Source organism: Musca domestica, unplaced genomic scaffold (assembly GCF_030504385.1).
Source record: "Musca domestica strain aabys unplaced genomic scaffold, Musca_domestica.polishedcontigs.V.1.1 32, whole genome shotgun sequence".
Classification (NCBI taxonomy): domain Eukaryota; kingdom Metazoa; phylum Arthropoda; class Insecta; order Diptera; family Muscidae; genus Musca; species Musca domestica.
Window position 1 is genome coordinate 722402 of NW_026712311.1, and position 22708 is coordinate 745109.

The 22708-nt window shown below is 30.1% G+C and overlaps 1 protein-coding gene across 1 annotated transcript in view; it reads right to left on the minus strand.

Moving 5' to 3' along the window:
* The window catches only part of LOC101901057 (tyrosine-protein phosphatase Lar), an 898201-nt gene that overhangs the window by 31337 nt on the left and 844156 nt on the right, over nt 1-22708 (minus strand). The window contains exon 18 of the mRNA XM_059125202.1: nt 19737-20033. Within this exon, the coding sequence (XP_058981185.1) occupies nt 19737-20033 (297 nt within the window). The remainder of the gene's footprint in view (nt 1-19736; nt 20034-22708) is intronic.

Genomic DNA, 22708 nt, shown 5'->3' on the forward strand with positions numbered 1-22708 from the left:
ATCGGACCATTCCTTCTGGTATCTTCCCCACGAAGGGTCAACGTTTCGAATAACCAAAACAATTATAAAATCCGAAATAAGCATCCGTTTCTCTTCATATTTCACACATCTTATTATTTCTACTAACTTTCTACTAGCACAAGATCTGCTGAGATATATCGGTCCACTCCTTCTGGTTCCTCCCCCACAAAGGGTCAACATTTGGAATACCCATGAAGCTCAAACGCGAAATTATCATTCGATTCCATTCAGACTTGGCACATCTCAATACTTTCATAAACACAAAATCTGTTGGAAAGATTGTAGAGATCGAACCATTCCTTCTGGTACCTCCCCCACAAAGGGTCAACATTTTGAATAACCAAAACGATTATAAAATCCGATATAAGCATCCGGTTCTCTTCATATTTCCCTCATTCCATTTTTTCTACGAATACAAGATCTGAAACGTAGATGGGATATATCGGTCCACTCCTTGTGGTACCTCCCCCGCAAAGGGTCAACATTTTGAATATCCATGAAGCTCATAAAACGCGAAATTGACATCCGATTCCATTCAGACTTGGCACATCTCAATATTTCCATCAACACAAGATCCTTTGGAAAGATTGTAGAGATCGGACCGTTTCTTCTGGTACCTACCCCACATATGGTTCAAGATTTTTAAAAACAGAACGCTCAAAGAAGGCGGAAGCATCAAAAGAGGTCGTTTTTGAAATTCTACTTTTTTAGACATTTATTCCTCCTGAAGAGGTAACCATTAATCACGGTCCCACTGTACCCATAAATTCCACATTTCTTTGGAAACCCTTTATGTCCAATTATTACCAAAATATATCATCATCAACAGCATCATCATCAAATAAAGCTTTTATTAGAATTTAATTTTTGAGAGCAGATTAAATCATATATTTTCTTTTTAATAGCTTCACAAATACACAGGACTATTTGTTTAGTGTTTGAACGTGTGTGTGTGCGTGACTTACACATACATACACACTTAACTTACTAATAACACTTAAATACATAAAATATATATATTTATATTTAATAAAGTTGATGGATGATTTATTTACTGAAATGAAAATTGTCAAGGCAATAAAGCAAAATATTTTGCCATATATCACAAAAGCAAAAATAGATTATCTTTATGAGCTATGAAAGTAATAGATATTTGTCGGTTATGAATGTCCGTGTGTGCGTGTGTGGATTATTCGATTACCAAAGAGTCTGTAATGAATGAAGTCCTTGGAAATATTCACAATTTACAAATGCGAAAATGCTTTATTTAGATTTTTATAAAGTAAAGATTTACAAAGGTGGTTTTTAGACAAAAGTTCTGTTGAAAATCTGGTAACCACCGTCAATTATAACTCTGGTATAGAGGGCGCCACTAAATAAATAATGTATCTGCATTTTTTTTCCAATATTATTGCTAAAATATTCATAAAAAATCCACGCATGTTAGCCTAATATTCTGGAAGAATTCTTCATTGCTTCAGTCGTATGAAAATGTTCTTAAAAATCCCCAATTAATGGCGACAATAAAAATAATGAAATCGGTCCGATATCGGTGGAAAGTGTCCGGAATAGTGCAGAAAATATCCTTTAAAAATGTTTAAGAAAATTTTACCAAGACTTACGTTCGTGGATTCTTAAGATGAACTACCAGGACCATCAACGAAAATTGAAATTTTTATTTTTGGCTACCTCTATACCTTAGTTATAATCGTGGATGCTTTTAAATATTCTTGAAAAATTCTTAAGAAAATTTCTCAAAAATATCCACGATTACTGCTCTATAGTCCAAGGGAAAATATTTTTTAAATAACTCAAAATTAAAGGCTATGATATAGAAGGTGCCATCAATGTAAAAAATATTTATTCAAATTGTTCCAATATTCCTGACGAAATATTCCAAAAAAATGCCTGAGAAATATTTGAAAAAAAAAAAAAAATATAATTACTGCTCTAAAATTACTGGAAAAATTAATATTTAAAGATCCATGATTATAACTCTGGTATAGATGGCGCCACAAATTTGTCACATAGTACTAGGAAAATATTTTCAACTAATCGCGTCTATTAGTCTTATAATTTTGGAAAAATTCTTTCACAAACTTTAAGCGCCATCCTGGGAAAATGTCCTCAATTTACAAATGACGATTAAAAAGCTACTATAGAGTGAAGTCCTTCAGAGAATCGTTTATGCAGCAGAATTTTCAAATGGTCTTTAATAGACGAAAGACCTTCCAAACATCTTTAAAAAGTATAAAATAAGTAGAACTCCTTCACCCTTCGGCTGAAACATTATCCCCTGAAATCATATTTTTTCAAAGATTTAAAAGTGAAAACAATTTGCAAAATTGGTTTCAGATTTTACCGAATGCTATAACGATCACCACCTATACTTCAGTTTAAACATTGATATTTATTAGCATACTTTTGGGCGCTATAATACTTTTTTTACACATATTTAGTAGTGAAAACAGGTAGAAAAACATGATTTCATGTTATATCGAATGTTGTAACAAGCACCATCAATTCTTCAGCTTAAATAATATACTCAATTTGCATATCGTTCGACGCCATAATATCATTTTATGCAGATATTGTGATAACCATGAGTATTGAACTTGAGAAGACCTTCCTTTTGGACACCGAATATCATTATTTATTGATTTAGAGTGAAAACAAGTTATAAAAATTATTTCATATTATAGCGCCATCTATACTTCAGTTTAGACATTGTTTTTGATTAGATTATGAAGTGTTCTCCGCCATTTGGAAGGAACTTTAAAAATTTCAAAAAGTTCCGTTGAAGATGTATTTTTATCTTAAATGCAAAACCGTTGTATGGGAGCTATACGGAGACGTTCACCTGCATCAGTTTTTTTGTCACAGGCTGTAGTACCGATTCCGAACTTCAAATTAGAAATAATTTCGGTGAATAGCGTCGCTTATAGCGTCAAAATATCGAATAAAGTAGGTAGCGTTACATGTGGGCTATACGAAGACGTTGACCTGCATAGAAAATTTTCCGTCATAGGCTTTAGTACAGATTTCGAACTTCAAATACCAAATTTGAAACAATTCCGGTAAATAATGTCGCTAAAATCATCAAAATACCGATTATTGGGAGGTATCGTTATATGGGGGCTATACGAAGACGTGGACCTGCATAAGAAATTTTTTCTCCTAGTTTGTAGTACCCATTACGAACTTGAATTACAAAGTTTGAAACAATTCCGGTAAATAATATCGCTACAATCACCAAAGTACCGAATATAGGGAGGTACCGTTTTATGGCGGTTATACCTAAACGTGGACCTATATATCTCATTTTCAATACCAACCATCCTAGATATAATACAAATTGTTTTGCCAAAATTTGATGCTCTACGTCAAATAATGTGGGATGTATCTTTATTTCAACAGACAGATAGACGGACAGACAGACAGAAAGACGGACATCGTTAAATCGACTTAGAATTTTATGATGATCATGAATATATACACTCCGCGACACATGAATAGGACACCAATGTAATTCATATTAAATTACAAGTTATAAACATATATAGCGAAAAAATTTTTAAATTTTTGCATTTTTTCAACCACAGGTTGTTCTTAACGAGAAAAATATTTTTCGATGTGATATGGATAATGGTTGTTTAAAATAATGCCAATGAATGTAAAACTACTGCAAATTTGGCTTTATAATTGCGTCAGTAGAATAGAACACCCTTTAAAAAAACTCATAAAATGTATAGTTTGAAAATAGTTTTTATTTTGGTTTATTTTTAACGTTAAATTATTGAGATTTGAACACATTTTTGCAATATTAATAATGAGTAGGTCCTCCTTTGTTAAGAACTACTTCGTACATTCTGTCTGGAATGGAATCGTACAACGATTTAATGTAATCGAGGGAAATTGTGGACCAGGCCTCTTTTATTGCATAGATAAGGTCATCTCTGTTGTTGTACTGCTTACCAGAAGCGTAAACTTTTCTAACTAGCCAGCCCCACACATTTTCAATTACATTAAGGCCTGGGGAGTAAGGTGGCCAGTTAAGAAGCTTGACATTTTGGCTTCGAATCCAAGACTTTACGACTCCAGCTGTATGAATCGGTGCATTGTCGTGCTGGAATATCCATTCTAGGTCTCCAAAAAATTTTTTGAATTGAGGAAATGCTTCCTGAAGAACATTTTTGTAGCAATTTGCATTCATTGTGGTGGTTAGGAATTGCAAATCGATAGTGCCATAGTATGATATGGCCCCCCATACCATTACACCGCCCACTCTGCTATGCAAGCGATCCAAATAATGATTTTCTTTTCGAATATCGTGGAAATAATAATTAAAACCATCTGGCCCCTCGAAATTAAATTTTTTTTCATCAGAGAAGACGACACGGTGCCAATTTGTTTTACCCGTCCAATGCGAACGACAAAATTCGAGGCGTGCCTTTTTACGCGTGTCGTTAAGCGGTGGTTTCTTCTTAAGTTTTAATCTCTTTAAGTGGTCAGCTTTAGAAATAACACGCTGAACAGTTCTTACGCTCGCTCTCTACACCTGTTTTAGCTAAAATTTGTGCTGCGGAGTCGTGAGAGTTTGAAGCTTTTCTAAGTATAGCACGTTTATCTGCTGCTGAAAGTACACTTTATGTTCGACCTTTCATATTTTTTCCGTAACTTGATTCATTTTTTAAAAAATTGGATACTACATTCCGGCTTCTGCCAATTTTTTTTGCGATTTGATTAATAGATAAATCAGATTCTTTGTAAATTTTAATTTTAAGTTTTTCTTCAACAGTCAATGATTTTCCTCGTCCCATTTTTTACGAATTGTAATTTAAATTACTTTAATTACGGTGAAAATTAAAATTATTGACCTTCACATTTTAACTTGTACGAAAAAACTGGAATTTAAAGCAGTGTCTTATTCAAGTGTCGCGAAAAAATACTGTACTTTTACCACAGTACCAAAACAAAATAGAAAAAATCTCATAACGGTACATTTTCCGCACATTAAATTACACTCAAATAATGAGCGATAATCAATAAGAAAAAACAATAACAAATAACATACAATTGTACCTTTCTTTTGTAAAAACCAGCAGTCTCTTAAATAATATTTGCGTTGTCCTATTCATGTGTCGGGGAGTGTATACCTATAGGGTCTACGACGAATATTTATGGACGTTACAAACGGAATGACAAAGTTAATATACCCTCCTTTTTAAGGTGAAGGGTATAAAAATATGGTTTCATATAGAGTTGTTTCAATCTAGTTCATAGTTCAGTACACCAGTTCCTCAACGTATGAGTGATTTCATACATTTAACATCACTCATACGCACTTTTTCACATAAACGACCGCCACCTGTACTTCAGATTAAGCATTATATTTTTATCAGTATACTGTTGGGCGCCATATTATATTTTATAGAGATTTATAAGTGAAAATATGTTCGAAGAACAAGTGTTTTATATTTTATTGGATATTATAACGAGCGAAGCTATACTCCAGATCAAACATTATTTCCACTAGCATACTTTTGGGCGAAATAATAATTTTTTTTAAATTATTATAGTGGTAATGATGAGAAAATGCCTGAAATTTAACAAGAGCTTCTAACTATCATTGAATTATTTATTTGTTTTTTTTTTTTTTTTTGATTTTTAGTTTATTTTAAATAGCATACTTTTGGGCGTCATCATATAATTTTATAATGATTTTGTGGTATTGATGAAAAAATACCTGAAATTTGACAATACCTTCCAACTTTTATTAATTTTTTTTTTTTTATTCTTAGTTATTTCAAAATATTTTTGTATAAATTTTCTGTTGTTTAATATTCAAAAGGGCTTCCAAAGCTCTTAACAGCTTCTAAAATATTATTCCTTGTACAAATTACTCTATTAAGTAACTCTTGACTTCCGAGGATCTTTAAGTGCAAGAATTTATGTGTGGTAATAATGGTGCATAGGTGTGTGTGTGTGTGTGTGTGTGTGCGAGTACATTTGTGTGTGCCGGGCATGTGAATCTTGTGCTTTGGTGTAATTGCTTGATGTGAGTGCAGTTTTGAGAGTGCTGAGACACAACCAATGCTCTTGCATCATACACTTAATTGTGAATTAAAACTTACGATTTTACATTATCTACCTAGGAGAAGGAGCTTTCCATGGTACACATACATACATACATACAATATATACACTCACTGGCGGACATAACTATAAATTGAAGGTGTTAATGTGCAGCCTTGTGCAAGTAGTGAACTTAATTCTAAGCTTGTGATGGTGCCGGTTGGAAACCTCCTGTTTAGTTAAGGTAATCTTACGAGAAGTGAGTAAGTGAGTGAGCAAGAGAGTGAGAGAGAGTTACAGAGATAATAACAATAGTTGTTATTGTGGTAGTAATGCTAAATGTTGGTTGGTTGGTTTGCAATTTAAACAAAAGTGCTTATCAAGTGCCTTAGTATTAGTGCTTTCGTGGGATTTTGGTTGAATTGTTGCTAAATACTTAGAGAGAAAAAAAAACGCAATACGATAGAGCTGCTTATAGACTAAGAATGTGCTTAAAATTTAAGGTGCTTTAGAATATTTAAATGGTGATTTAGAATATTATAGAAATTTAAAAATATATATATATATACGGATATACAATAAAAACTGCATAATATATATTTTTACATAAAATAAATTGTGTAAATATTTTTTTATATAAATATTTGTAATTTTTTTTATAAATTAAAAAAAAAAAAAACTCATCTACATCAACTTGAAAAAAATTGAAAATCATGAAAAAAATTGAAAAAAAATACATATTTAAATCATAACATTTAAACAATGTTCGTTCTTCACATTCATTTAGAGAATATATAAATCAAAACATTCTCTATTAGGCTTTTGTTTGTGGAAGGAAAAAAAAGGGGATTTAATAAAAAAAATGTTTTTTTTAAGCAGCATTATTTGTTATTGTTGCAAAAAACAAAATGGAGTTTTTATGTTCAATTTATGATATTTACATTCATTCATAATTACTACAAAACTAAAAACAAAAACGTTCTCAAAAAATGATTTAACGTTTTTTTTTATTTGAGATTCTTTGAATCTCTTCTAAATAAAAACTATAATAAATTTACAACCAATCAGAAAAGACATGCTTTGATTGAATAGGTTTTTTGTGTTTTTTTTTTTTTTTTTTTTTTGTAAATTATAAAAATAATCATGAAAATGTACATCTGTGCTTGTTTTATATGGTTTTTGTGTGTTTGTGATTTTTTAGGTAGATTGGTTGGACGTTGATAGCATAAAATGTATATTAGGTCACGACTACAACAAATGTACCAATTTAATTAAATTATTAACAGATTACTTATCCAGAGAAGAGTTTTAGAATACCTTCCAACATTTGGCAAGAATAAGGAAATTTCAAAAAAAAAAAAACAAAAACAAAAAATAGTAAAGTCTTAAAATCGGGCGGGGCCGACTTTATGATATCCTACACCACTTTGCTATTTAGAGTATAGTAGTAGAGCTCCGCATAACAATTAAAATTTTTTATGGGAGAATTCAATCATACACGCTATGATTATAATTAAAAGTTCAAAGGACTAAATATGCCGAAGCATTTGTATCTTTTAAATTCCGACTTGTATTGCCCATTTGGTGCTCAATTTATTTGAAATCGGATAAATATATATATGAGAGCTATATCCAAATCGGAACCGATTTCGTTAAAATTTGGCAAAGATATTTCTGAGCTGTATTTGATATATTTCCTTGAATATCGTTGTTACGGAGTTCATATTACGGCTGTGGGTAACAAATATAGCAAATCGGATGAAAAGTATATATGGGAGCTATAGCTATATCTGAACCGATCCTCACCAAATTTGACATACTAGCTTCTAGACTCAATTCGGTCGTATGGGCCAAATTCCATCCCATTTGGACAAATATTAGACGTTTGGTGCACAATAAAAAGTGAATCGGACGAAGTTATATATGAGAGCTATATCCAAATCGGAACCGATCTAGTTAAAATTTGGCAAAGATATTTCTGAGCTGTATTTGATATATTTCCCCAAATATTGTTGTTACAAAGTGCATATTACGGCTGCGGAGGACAAAAATAACAAATCGGATGAACAGTATATATGGGAGCTATAGCTATATCTGAACCGATCTTCACCAAATTTGACATACTAGCTTCTAGACTCAATTCGGTTGTAAGTGCCAAATTTCATCCCATTTGGGCAAATATTAGACGTTTGGTGCACAATAAAAAGGTAAATCGGACAAAGTTATATATGGGAGCTATATCCTAATCGGAACCGATCTCGATAAAATTTGGCAAAGATATTTCTGAGCTGTATTTGATACATTTCCCCAAATATTGTTGTTACAAAGTGCATATTACGGCTGCAGAGGACAAAAATAACAAATCGGATGAACAATATATATGTCAGCTATAGCTATATCTGAACCGATCCTCACCAAATTCGACAAACTAGCTTCTAGACTCAATTCGGTTGTAAGTGCCAAATTTCATCCCATTTGGGCAAATATTAGACGTTTGGTGCACAATAAAAGGTAAATCGGACGAAGTTATATATGGGAGCTATATCCAAATCGGAACCGATCTCGTTAAAATGTGTCAAAGATATTTCTGAGCTGTATTTCATATATTTCCCTGAATATCATTGTTACGGATTGCATATTACGGCTGTGGGTAACAAATATAACAAATCGGATGAACAATATATATGGGAGCTATAGCTATATCTGAACCGATTTCGATAAAATTTGACATACTAGCTTCTACACTCAATTCGGTCGTAAGTGCCAAATTCCATTCCATTTGGACAAATATTAGACGTTTGGTGCACAATCAAAGGTAAATCGGACGAAGTTATATATAGGAGCTATATCCAAATCGGAACCGATCTCGAGAAAATTTAGCAAATGTATTTCTGAGCTGTATTTGTTAAAATATTCCCCAAATATTGTTGTTACAAAGTGCATATTACGGCTGCGGGGGACAAAAATATCAAATCGGATGAACAATATATATGGGAGCTATAGCTATATCTGAACGGATTTCGATCAAATTTGGCATACTAATTTTCAGGCCTAATTTGGTTGTATGTGCAAAATTCCATACTATTCGGGCTGATATTACACGTTGGGTGCACAATAAAAGGCAAATCGGACGAAGATATATATGGGAGCTATATCTAAATTTTGACCGATTATCTGTAATTTCAATAGGGTTCGTCCTTGGCCCAAACAAATGATTTGTGTAAAATTTCATCTGGATAGGGCAATAAATGCAAACTGTACTTTGTTTAGAAAAATACATGGACAGACAGACGGACGGACGGATATACGGACATGCATAAATCGACTCAGAATATCATTCTATGCAGATCATCAAAAGGAACTATTGGCCTATATCGTTTCCTTTTGCCTGTTACAAACAAATACACAAAGACATAATACCCTGACCACCTTGTGGTGTAGGGTATAAAAAGGGAGGTGCTGTTATTTCGGGGCATTGCGAAGAACTGGGCATGTATATACCATGTCACAAGCTGTACTACCTACTAGGAAATTCAAATAGGAAATTTCAAACAATTTCGGTGAATATTGTACCCAATATCGTCAAAATACTGAATACATGGAGGTAATGACTGTATGGGGTCTATACGAATATCTGAACCTGTATAGACGATTTTCTGTCACAGACTGTAGTTCCCATTACGAACTCTAAATACGTAATTTGAAACTACTACGGTGAATAATGACGCCAAAATCAACAAATAACCGAATATCCGGAGGTACCGTTATATGGGGGCTATACGAAGACGTGGACCTGCACAGACAATTTTTTGTCTCAGGCTGTAGTATTGATTTCGAACTTCAAGTGCCCAATTTGAAACAATTCCGGAGTATAATGTCGTTAAAATCATCAAAATACCGAATATAGGGGGGTACCGTTATATGGGGGCTATATGAAAACGTGTACGTACATGGCCCATTTACGAACTTAACCTGCCTACTGGTAAAATAAACATGTGTGCAAAATTTTAGCCTCATATCTTAATTTGTTCGAAAGATAGCGTGATTACAACAGACAGACAGACAGACGGACAGACAGACAGAAGGACATGGGTAAATCGTCTTAGAATTTTACGCTGATCAAGAATATATATACTTTTTTGGGTCTGACATGAGTATTTCGAGGACTTACAAACGGAATGACCAAATGAATATACCCTCCATGGTATGGTGGAGGGTATAATAAAAAAAGGTATTTCAATATTTTTAAAAATCAAAACAACCGCTTCCTATGTACTTCCTCGCTCCAGGCAATGTTTTTTCTTTTTTTAAACAATTCAAAAAAAAAAAAAAATCCAAACAGCAAAACATATTCACACATCCTGTTCAATTTCCCATCAATCATTTCCAGCAGCCTGGGTATTATCCTGGTGCAAAGTAAATATTTGCCAAACAGTTCATGAAAAATTATTATATTATACACATTACACAAAAGTGTAGTGCTGTGAAAATACAATTCAACAATAAAAAATGAAAACAGAAAACTAACAACAATAGCAGCGGGAGGAAAAAAAACTAAGCAAAGCCCAACAATTCAGTTACTGTTCATCGACGTAACTTATTTAACACTTGATGCGGGTACAAAATGTTTATATTTTAAATAAATATAATTTATATAAATAATTCAGTTTTTTCTGTTGTTGTGCGTTTTTTTTTTTTTTTTTTAATTGAGATTTCCTTCCGGAACCTCAACGATGCTGCAGCATTCGGTAAATATTGTTGTAGTTGAGATTTATGCTATGCGTGTGCACTTGTGTGTGTGTGTTTGTATTTTATAAAATTAACTGTAATATTTGTTTATGTCCTTTTCGTCGTATACAAGTGATATAGGATGTGCGGACATGTGTGTATGTTACACACATATGTTGCCACCAATAACAGCATTCTATGTGTGTGTGTGAGTGGGTGTTTGTGTGTAGATCTCTCTTTGTTTGCAGGGTTGTGTGAAAGAAGCATCATCATCATCGTCGTCATCATAATAAAAAATAATAAGCATCAATTTTTTGTTAACAATAGAAAAAATTTAAAAAATTATTATAATTGTGTGTGTGTGTGCGCGTGTTTAAATGGTACACACACACACACGCACGCACGCTCTCTGTGTCTCTTATTCAATAATGAATGCAAATCCTTTAGAGATTTAAATTAATAATAAAATACATAATTCATATTTGGAAAAATTCTCCACCATTGGCTGGCTGGCTGTCGACTGGCTGGTTGATGAACGAACAAACGTTTGCGGCATTATTGACACGTAATGTGAGGCCCATATTTATAAACTTAACAATTATATTAAATTCGTTTTTTTATTTATTCATGGGATTTGTGTTTTAATTCATCTTCTTGTGTTTGTTAGGCAGTAAAAAATTATTTTCCATGAATGTCATGGGTTCTCTCTTTTCGAATCGTTAATTGCGCCCTCTATATTCTATAGTTTTTGGATATTTCCGTTCGTCATAACCCTGCTGGACTGTAATTCCGTAGGAATCTCTAATTACAAGTGATAACAATCTGCTCATTAATTCATTCATGGAAGTTGTGATCGAAACAAGATTAAAGGATTTTTCTGATGCTTTTGCCTGTACAGTTGGATTGTATTGTGTGTACAGTTGATATTTGATAGACACCAGAAACAACTGGGGTTTAATTGGTTGGCAAGCTTGATTATAATATTTGGTTATGGGCTGAACTTAAAAGTGGTTGACTACACTTCACTCAGAGACTGCTATATAGGGGGCCATCGCAATGTGTACGAGTTGCCAATTGAGTGGAATTGGCAACTCAATTACAGGATGAGTCATATATTTGATCATATTACAGATATTGGCTATTCAAATACAATGGGTGACTCAAACAAAACCGAGCTCGATTTTCGATTATTTTCCACCATAGCATTTGTAACGCTTCGAAATATACATTTTAGACCCCACAAAGTATAAATATTCTCGATCAGCATAAAAACCTATGTCGATTTAATGATGTCCGTCTGACCGTCTGTGGAAATCACGCTAGCATTCAAACGAATTGAAGTAGGTTGATCAAAAGTTTTTTCAAATGTGTGTTTCATCTGCAGAACTTTTTGTAATGTAAATGGGCTATATAGGTTCACGTTTAGGTATAACCCCCATATAACTGTACCTCCATATATTCGGTATTTTAATGATTTTAGCGACATTTTTCACCGGAATTGTTTCAAATTTCGTAATGATAGTTCGTGATAGGTACTACAACCTGTGACGGAAAATTGGCTATGCAGGTCAACGTCTTTCTATAGCCTCCTATATAACCGTACCTCGCTATATTCGGTATTTTAATGATTTTAGATACATTATTCACCGATTTTTATACACTCAGTCATATGGCTAGAGAGGGTATATATCATTTGATACGGTCAAAACATGCCTATTCGAAATAACGGTTTTAGACCCTAGGTCTCTTTGGAGCAAACCCGTTTCAGGACATTTGGAGTCGATCAAGCGATGTCCGTCCGTCTGTATGTCTGTCTGGCTGGCTTTAGCGCGCGATAACTCTCGAAGGGAGTATCCGATTCGATCCAAACTTGGTACATCGAAATATTATTATCGAGTTTGGAGATGCAATATCGGTCAACACCTTCCGGTCAAAATTTAAAAAAATATATACATTTTAATGTACAGAAAGAGAAAAGATAATCCGATGCTCCAACTTTGTAAATCCTAATGTTTACATCAGTGCTTGGTCAGGTGCGAAAATCATATCGCTCCCCTCCATCAAGTACCTCCTCCACAAAGGGTCAAAATTTTGAATAATTATAACTCGTATAATTAATTTTAACTCATTATTATTTACCATTATTTATATAGGTCCACTCCTTCTGGTACCTCCCCACAAAGGGTCACCATTCTGAATAACCAAAACGATTATAAAATCCGAAATAAGAATCCAGTTCGCTTCATATTTCACACATCTCATTATTGCTACATACAAGATATTCTGTTAAGATGGAAAATCTCGGTCAACTCTTTCCGACACCTCCCCCGCACCTCGAATGTGAATTTTTCATTCAGATTCCCAGATCTCTCATTGGTAACTAAAAATTTACCCTCATGTTACCCTGTCATCGGATCACTTATTGCCAACTCAAATGTACGCTTATCTCAACTATAAGTCCCAAGAATGCTATAATCAGGGAAGAATTAGACACAGAATCGACACTTCACTTCTCTGGCTCAAACTATGATTTTGATGATCCAATCATCACTCATATTCACTTATTGACAATTAAAAATGGCTCATCTAAGCTATAAATTTTAAGAAATGTTGTAATACCCACTGACATTAGTGAATTTTTTTTTTTTAACTTAGGGACCTTTCCTACCAATTTCTTTTTTAAAATTCCAGTGCCATTTCAGACATAACGCGTTCGTTGATTTTATCTTTTAAGTGGTTGGCAACGTTTTGCGGTGTCCCTGTTGTATTGTTAGTAACAGTAAACCCCAAGATAAAATGCTGATTCAGGGGTGAAATAGACTCATAATCGGCTTTTGACTTCTTAGGCCCTAACTGTGAATTTGAAGTTTCCATCTGTTCTTTGGGAAATGTCCAATTAAATCTTATAACCTTTTAGCCGCGTCAACCTGTTATTAGATCACTTATTGGCAACTCAAAGATATATTTTTGTCATCTTGTCATTATTGTTGGCAACTCAAGTGACTGTCCCCATTGACATTGTCGGAAAATGTTTAACTTAGGAGTCTTTGCTACAAATGTATTTTTTGTTTAATTTCAAAATTATTTTAGAATCAACGTTTCGCCGTTTCCCCTTTGTTTTGTTATTGTTGGTAACACTTAATCCCAAAAAGTGAATAGAATGCTGATTGAGGGGTGAAATAGACACAGAATCGACAATTGACTTCTCTGGACCTAACCATGATGTTAAAATTTCAATATGGTCTTTTCGAAATGTTCCAAAAATGACTATAATATTTTTGCCGTGTCAGATCACTTATTGGCAACTCACAAATATTTTTTTCTTGTTATTAGATTTCATGTTGGCAACTCGCAATTACCTCTTTGTTACCCTGTTATCAGGAATGTCCTAAAAAACGGTTATAATATTTTTTACCGTGTCACCCTGTTATCAGATCACTTATTGGCAACTCAAAGATATTTTTTGGTATATTTTGATCAGATCTCAGATTGGCAACTCGCAATTACCTCTACCGTTATTACATCCCTTATCGGCAACCAAAAAAAAAATTTTTCATGTCACCCTGTTAATGGATCACTTATTGGCAACACCGAATAACATTTATCAAAGCCACAACTCCCACGAAATGTCGCAATTTTGTCTCCATCTACCGTTCAGAGTTAGCCAATGGTGGGGAAATTTTCATCTTAGGATTTTTTTTTTACAAATTTCCAAAGCTGCATGGCAACTTAACAAATAATCGATTGTAATCTCATTTTTTGATGATCCGCTTATAATAATTTCTTCAATTTATTTAAATGTTTATAAATTGAATAAAAAAATTGTAAAAAACAATTCATGCAATTGTGATGCTTTTCATGTAGAAAATTAAAAAAAAATCGGAAAAAAAACACAATAAAGCATGCATAATAATTATTGACAAAAATTATGTAAAAAATTTGCTTTTGTCATACATCTAAGTTTTGGAAAAAAGTTGTTGCATTATTTCATAAATATATGTGTGACTTATGGCTTAGGTTTTTTTTAGATGACAAAAAAACTTAACACTATATAAAGTTAGGAAAAAAATTATATTGGTGCCTTTTTTAAAAAGTACCACAAAAATAGTGCATTTTATAAATGTATTAACTGGGGGAAAAAATAATTCAACATATTTTCCATTTATATATCAATAGAAAAGAATTTAATTGATAAAAATGCATTTTTGTCATTTTCCATGTTTTTTTTTTTTGTTGCTGGGTGCTTTGACAAACAAAAAGGGAAGATTTTTTTGTGCAAAAAAATACACACATATTAACACAAACAAAAAAACCCTAAAAACTTCATTATTTGTTTAATTTTTTGTTGTCTTCCAAAAAATAAAAAAAAATTGTCTAGTTTACATGTCATTTGACCAAAAAATATGCAAATATCAGGTGCCAATTTTCTGTATTATATTTTCAGTTATGTTTCAGGTTTGTTGTTGTTTTTTCTCTGTTTTTTTTTTTTTTTTTTGGTTTATAATATTTTGTGCTTTTGGTAAATAAAAAAATCATATGTAATAAACACAAATGTAAACCGAAAATAAATGTTAATGGAAATTAATTGAATTTGAAGAATATAACTCATCAATGGTCATTTCCATAATTGTGACATAAAATCATAACTAAAACGCGAAAATGATAATTAAATCACAAAGAGATTTGCCAACATGTTTTTTTCTTTATGAACCAATAATAAAATTTCATTGGTAATTTAGTGATAACCAAAATTGAACTAAAAATGTGACTAAATAAATATTTGGAGTAAATCATCAACGGAAATTGATAATAACCATGACAGATTTGAAATATTATTTTTGAAATTAAATTACGGAAATTATGAGCAATAGAAATTGTAATAAAAAAAAACAATAGAAGCTATCGGAACCGTGCAAAAGATTTAAATTTTTATGAATGTTTGGCTAAATTAAGATTAATGATTAAATTACTTCAAAATGAAATGGAGAGATCGGGAGTAGTCGTTGTGCATTAGGTTGGCAACCCGTGAAATTTGAATGACATGAGGCGCCATCTCTATGTAAAATTTGGGGGTAAACGATTTGCCACCTATATGCTATCACATAATCATTATATTTGAGTTAAATACAGTAAATAATGCTCTGCTGTTAAAATGGCGCCCAAATGTTTATATGTTCTAAATTCATTAAAATTTCAGATTTTATGATCATGATCGGAATATTTAAGTCCGAACTGCGTCTGGCCTAAACTTTATATTGTTGAATGGGGTTTCCCCCATTTGGCTAACATTTATTTTGTGACAACTTAGCAAAAATAATCTATCCGTCCATGGAAAAGTTGGAGGACAAATAAATAAAACAAAATCTAGTAGCGCCATCTGCATGCGATATGCGTGTATGAGTCTCAAATTTTCTAATATTAGTTACGCTTAAGATTTTGCTTTGATGAAGGTGCAAATATTACTCGTCAGATTTATTTTATATTGTTTCGAAGGGAAAGAAAATTTTCGTCTAGCAAAATAATCTTTCCATCATGGAAATGTTGAACGCTCAATAAATAAATGAATCGTCTAGTAGCGCCATCTACTTATTTACCACTTGAAACTATCCGTCTGAAAGTGCTGCCGTGAAAATTGAATGCCATTGGACGCAATCTATACGTAATGTTTAGGAGTATGCGATTTTTCACTTAGCTCATCATAATGGCGCCCAAATAAACATATGTTCCAAATTAATTAAAATTTAAGACTTGGTTAGATAATGGTGGAAATATGAAATCCTAAACTTTACATTGTTAAAAAGGGGAAGCAAATTTGGCAGAATTTTATTTTAGACAATAAATTTATATCCATTAATAAATTATTATTAATAAATTTACTATCCATTAATAGGAATATTAAAGTACCAATAAATAAATTAATAATCTACTTGCGCCATCTGCATGTGGTTGTTATACACACAATGGAAATATAAGGCTATCACATGAGGGTGCTGTCATATAATACGAAATGTGGTAATAACAAGGTAAAGGAGATGTTTAAATGGCGTTCATCCATGGTTAACACTTCCACTTCAATAAAGCAACCAATTCTCTAGTGGCGCCATCTATATATGGTTTTGCCATTATTACTATTAAAGTGTTGCATTATAATAATTTACTTGGTGGTGGTATAACCCCAATAAATAAATTATAAATATGAGAAAAAATGGCGCCCAATTTGAAAAAAAGTACAAATATTTACATTTCAAATTTTTATTTGATAGCGGCGAGAATACAAACTTCAATCTGATAATAATTAATCTGACATTTTTTTATTTTTTTACGAGGAAATGAACTTCTATAGCGCAATTTACCATGTGGTAAACTTTCTTCACAAATACTCGATTTTTTTGTTTTTGAGAGACTAGAATATTTAAATTTGATACCTTTATAAGGCTTTTTTAAACAAAGCGCCATCTATAAGTGACTGTATAGCATACTATACAACTGAGACAAATTTTTTGCGGTCTTTTCTGCGGTCTCTCTATTTCTCGCTCTAAATGCATTCTCTCTTAAATTCTCTTACTTAAATAAAAAAAAACACACAGAGGCGCCATCTATATGTGGTTGCTTTACAATTGTCTCACATTCATCCCTCTAGAGTTGGCTTTGAATCCCAGGCAACAACGTTTTATCAACGACATAAAATTCGATTTTTCAAAATTTTAGTAGATCGAAACTAGTGTACAGTCCCACGATAACTTCAGTACTGAGGAAATTATAAGTACTGTACCAAAAAACGAAAGAAATTTAATAATAATAATAAAAAAATAATTTAAAATGTAATAAAAAAAATTAAATTAAAAAATAATAATTTCTTTGGGTTTGTTTTGAGGAGTATAAGTATTTTTTTGGTATACTGTTGACTTCAAAAATATAGTTGTCAACATTTTTTTTATTATTTTCTGTTACACAGAGGACCTGTATTATTGTTTTTTTTTTCTTGATTATGTATAGAAAAATAAGAATAGAACAAGAAAATCATATTTGATATTCCAAAAATATTATTTTTTTTTTGTATATCCAAAAATATTTTTATAAATGCTGCTGCTTGGCGGTTTCGATTTCATGTTTCAGAAACGATAGGCAAAATTCAAAAAATTTGATTATTATATAATATTCTTTTCTTTTTTTTTGGTTAGGTAAGGTAGGAAATAATAATTGTATTGAAAACACAAACAAAAAATATGGTATTGCATATAATAGAATTAAACGAAAAAAAAAAAAAAATATTTTTTTAAAAAAAAGTAATATAAAAATAAATAAACAAAAAAAAATATGTTTTTAAATTAAAAAAATCTTATTTTACAAATAATGAATTTTTGAAATACAAATTATACGATTTTATTAAATAATAATAATAAGAAATATATTGAAAAATAATATTCTCATTTCAATTTTAAAATAATTATTTTTAAAAAACATTTCGCGAGGAAACATAGATTTTTTATTTCTTGTCTAATTTTAAGGCATTTTTTCTATGTATTTAAAATTTAAAAACAAAAGGGATTTATTTTTTTTTAATTTTTATAATTATTATTATTATTATTATTATCGTTATTTTTATTATTATTATTATTATTATTATTATTATTATTATTATCGTTATTTTTATTATTATTATTATTATTATTATTATTATTATTATTATTATTATAATTATTATTATTATTATTATTATTATTATTATTATTATTATTATTATTATTATTATTATTATTATTATTATTATTATTATTATTATTATTATTATTATTATTTTATTATTATTATTATTATTATTATTATTATTATTATTATTATTATTATTATTATTATTATTATTATTATCGTTATTTTATTATTATTATTATTATTATTATTATTATTATTATTATTATTATTATATTATTATTATTATTATTATTATTATTATTATTATTATTATATTATTATTATTATTATTATTATTATTATTATTATTATTATTATTATTATTATTATTATTATTATTATTATTATTATTATTATTATTATTATTATTATTATTATTATTATTATTATTATTATTATTATTATTATTATTATTATTATTATTATTATTATTATTATCGTTATTTTTATTATTATTATTATTATTATTATTATTATTATTATTATTTTTATTATTATTGCTATTTTTATATTATTATTATTATTATTATTATTTTTACTATTATTATTATTTTTTATTATAATTATTATTATTATAATTATAATAATTATTATTATTATATTATATTATTATTATTATTATTTTTATTATTATTACCAAATACAGTACACATCGTGAATTTGTACAGTACAACCCATGAAATTCTATAATTATATTTTATGAATTATCTTTCGTTTTACAGATTTTGGAATGGCTCACTGTTTGTACAGTACACAAGATTGGTAAGTAAAATGATCAATTATTTTCGATTTGTTTGTACACTGTTTCTGTATTTTTTTATATCCACGTCTTAGAAAAAAAATATCTTAAAACATGGACGTCTCTGAAAAATTATTTTTAATAAATTCACGTGCTCCGTGGTCCTTGGAAAAATATTTTTAAAAAATTCACGTCTTCCGTGGTCTTTGGAAGAATATTTTTAAAAAATCCACGTCTTCCGTGGTCCTTGGAAAATTTTTTTAAAATAAAAATCCACATCTTTCGTGGAACTTGGAAAAATCTTTTTTTAAAAATCCACATTTTTCGTGGTCCTTAGAAAAATATTTTTAAAAAATGCAAAAAATCTATGTTTCCTCTTATCAAACAAAAATCAAAGAAAATTTTTGGGAATTCAACAAAAAAAAAAAAAAAATTGAAATAAATATTTTTCATTTTTTTATACATTAAAAATTATACATACCATCTTCGTGGGTTCGCACAATGATCGGATGTGAACGCGGTCCATCGCCAACCGATGTACCGGCCAACACCCAAATCTTATATTCGGTCCAACGTTTCAACTCATCCAATAGTATGCTGGTGTCGTTCAGGGTCGTTATGGTCGCCTCATTGTCGGTGCGACCGACTTCCACATAGAATACCTTGTAATATATTATGCGGCCATTTGAACGTTCCTCGGGCGGTGGCAACCAATTGACGGCGATGGTGGTGGGGCTAGTGGCTTTGGCAGTGATATTGCGTGGTGGGGCACCTGGTACTACAGACAACAAAATTGGAACGGGAATTGCAGTGTGTATGATGATAACATTTTTTTGTTTGTTTTTGTTGTTGTTGGTGTGGTTGTTTTTTGGGTTGAGGGGGATGGATGGATTTACGTTTTGTTGTTGTTACATTACGTTAATTGAATGGAAATTTGATTTTTGATTTGGAGAAAAAGACCAGTTTTTCCCCAAACAAAAACAAATTATTGATGTGGTGGTGAAATGATGAAGGTTTTGTTTTATTTATTTAATTAGCCACATTTAAATGTATGTAAAACAAATTTATTATTGTTGTAGTTGTAAATTTTAATAGCGTTTTCATCAATGAAAAAAAAAAAATTAACAGCATCACCAAAAAATATTTTTTTTGTTGTTGTAGTTTGTTATAGCAAATATTATGTCCATGAAAATCATAAAATTTCGAAGTAGGGGTGGTAAATTTACAACCAAAAGCGATATGAAAAGAAACGAAAAAAATGAAAACGGAAAAAACACATATGAAATAAAAAAGTCAATAAAACATGAAATCGGCAAATAAATAGCAAAAAACTAAAATTAAAAAAAATATAACAATTTATATTACCAATGGTTTATGCAAAAAATGTCAAGTTATAAATTCATATTAATTTATTGTTATTGTTATGTTTTTTTTTTCTTCTTTCGGTTACACATTCCATTAAAGACCAATCAATATCCGTACGATTTTCTTCTTCATCTTCTTCATGTAGTCGAAGTCTCAATGAATTTTGTATGCATATTTTATTGGTTATTTTTTTGTTTTTGTTTTTTTTTCGTTCTATAAGATTTACTTAAAAATTGGTAAGGAAAGAATTATTTATTTTATCTGATATATAATAATATATAAATTGCGGATACAAAACGGTGGAGAAATATTTAAAATGTTTCAAGAAATTTTTAGAACATATTTACAACATGCATCTTAAACACGTCTATATAAGCATTATTTTTTTACTTTAAATTTTAAATTAAAAATAAAAAAAGATTTTTTTAAAATTTGCAGAATCAAACATTAAAAAAAAATAAATAAATAAATAAACAATAATAATAAATATATATAAGCATATATAAGCATTGCAAATTAACTTTTTTAACTTTTTTTAAAAATAAAAAAATATATTTTTTTTCAAAATTTGCAGAATCAAATATCAAAAAAAAAAAAAAAAACGGAAAAAAATTGGAAAAATCAGAAAATTCATAAACAATTATAGTCCTGTTAAAAAGCCATATAAAATATAACCTTGGAAGCTTTTCCTTAAAACATTACGGTTTAATGCACCTTTAGAAAGGGTTTTTATTTACGTAACCATGTCCTTAAGATCCGTCCATCCTTAAGTTCTTGTATTTTTTTTTTTTTTTTGCGGGAAACAAAAATATATTTTTTAAAAAAAGCCTAACAGTTTTTGGAAAATATTATAAACAAGGAAAATATTATAAACGATTCGTAGTCGATGAAAGAAAAAATAAAAACAATCGAGATCCGAACAGAAATAGGTATTTTTAAAATATTTATGATATCAAAATCTTCCAAAAACAAAAAAAGGAAATAAATAAATAAATGAAATAAATATATAAAAATAAAAAAATAAGTATTAAATGGAAGTGATACGTTTTACAAATTCACAAAATGTCCCCATAGAACATATAAAAAAAAACTCACGACCTTACGAGTAGTTACTATTTATAAAAAATCTTAATAGTCATAAGAAATTATATTTTGAAAAATTAAAAAAAATTAACTGGGAATATTCACTGGAAAAATTTTTAGAGACATCAAAGTCAAAGAAGACATTGAAAAAATTATTTAAAAAAACCACGTCCAAATAGTCCTAGGAAAAACTTATTTCAAATATCAATGGTCATATTTACCTTTGGAAAATTTTTTATTACAAAAATCCTTATCATAAAACTCCTTGTAAAAATATTTTAGAAAAATAAATAAGTACCGAAAATAGTCGCCCTAGGATTTTTTTATGCAAAATAGTCCTTGAAAAACATGTTTGCCTTAATAGCCCTTGAAAAAAAAATAATTGAAGAAAATACACGACATAAAAGCCATTAGAAAATAGTTTAGAAAAACAAAAATACCAAAAAAAAATGGGTTAAAGTACCTCTAGGAAAAAATGCATGAAAAATATTTTCGAAAAAATATTTTTGCAAAGACTCACGACATAAAAGTACTTGAAAATAATGTTGGTAAAATCCAATTAAAAAAAAAAAATCTGGCAAAAAATAACTTTGGAAAAAATATGTAAGTTTTTTTAAAAATTTTCGTCTTAGTAGTACTCAAAAAAAAAAAAAAAAAAAAAAAACAAATAAAAAGACATTAAAGTCGACCGAGCCGAACTTTTAACACCCTCCACCATTGGGTAAAGAAAATATTTTTAAATAAAAGTATCTGAATCCAAACATGTTCCACTTTAAACTACAATTACCAGTAAAATGGTTATATGGGGAAAATTTTATACTTCAAGGATTGGATTTTATACTTCAAGCACCAAATCTTCTTAAATACCAAATTTAGAACGATTCCGTTGGAAAATGTGGCTAGGATTAATAAAATACCAGAATATCGGTGGGTATCGTTATATGTGCGCTATAGGTAAACGTGGACCTAAATATTCAATGATCTGCCACCAATGATCAGAACCAA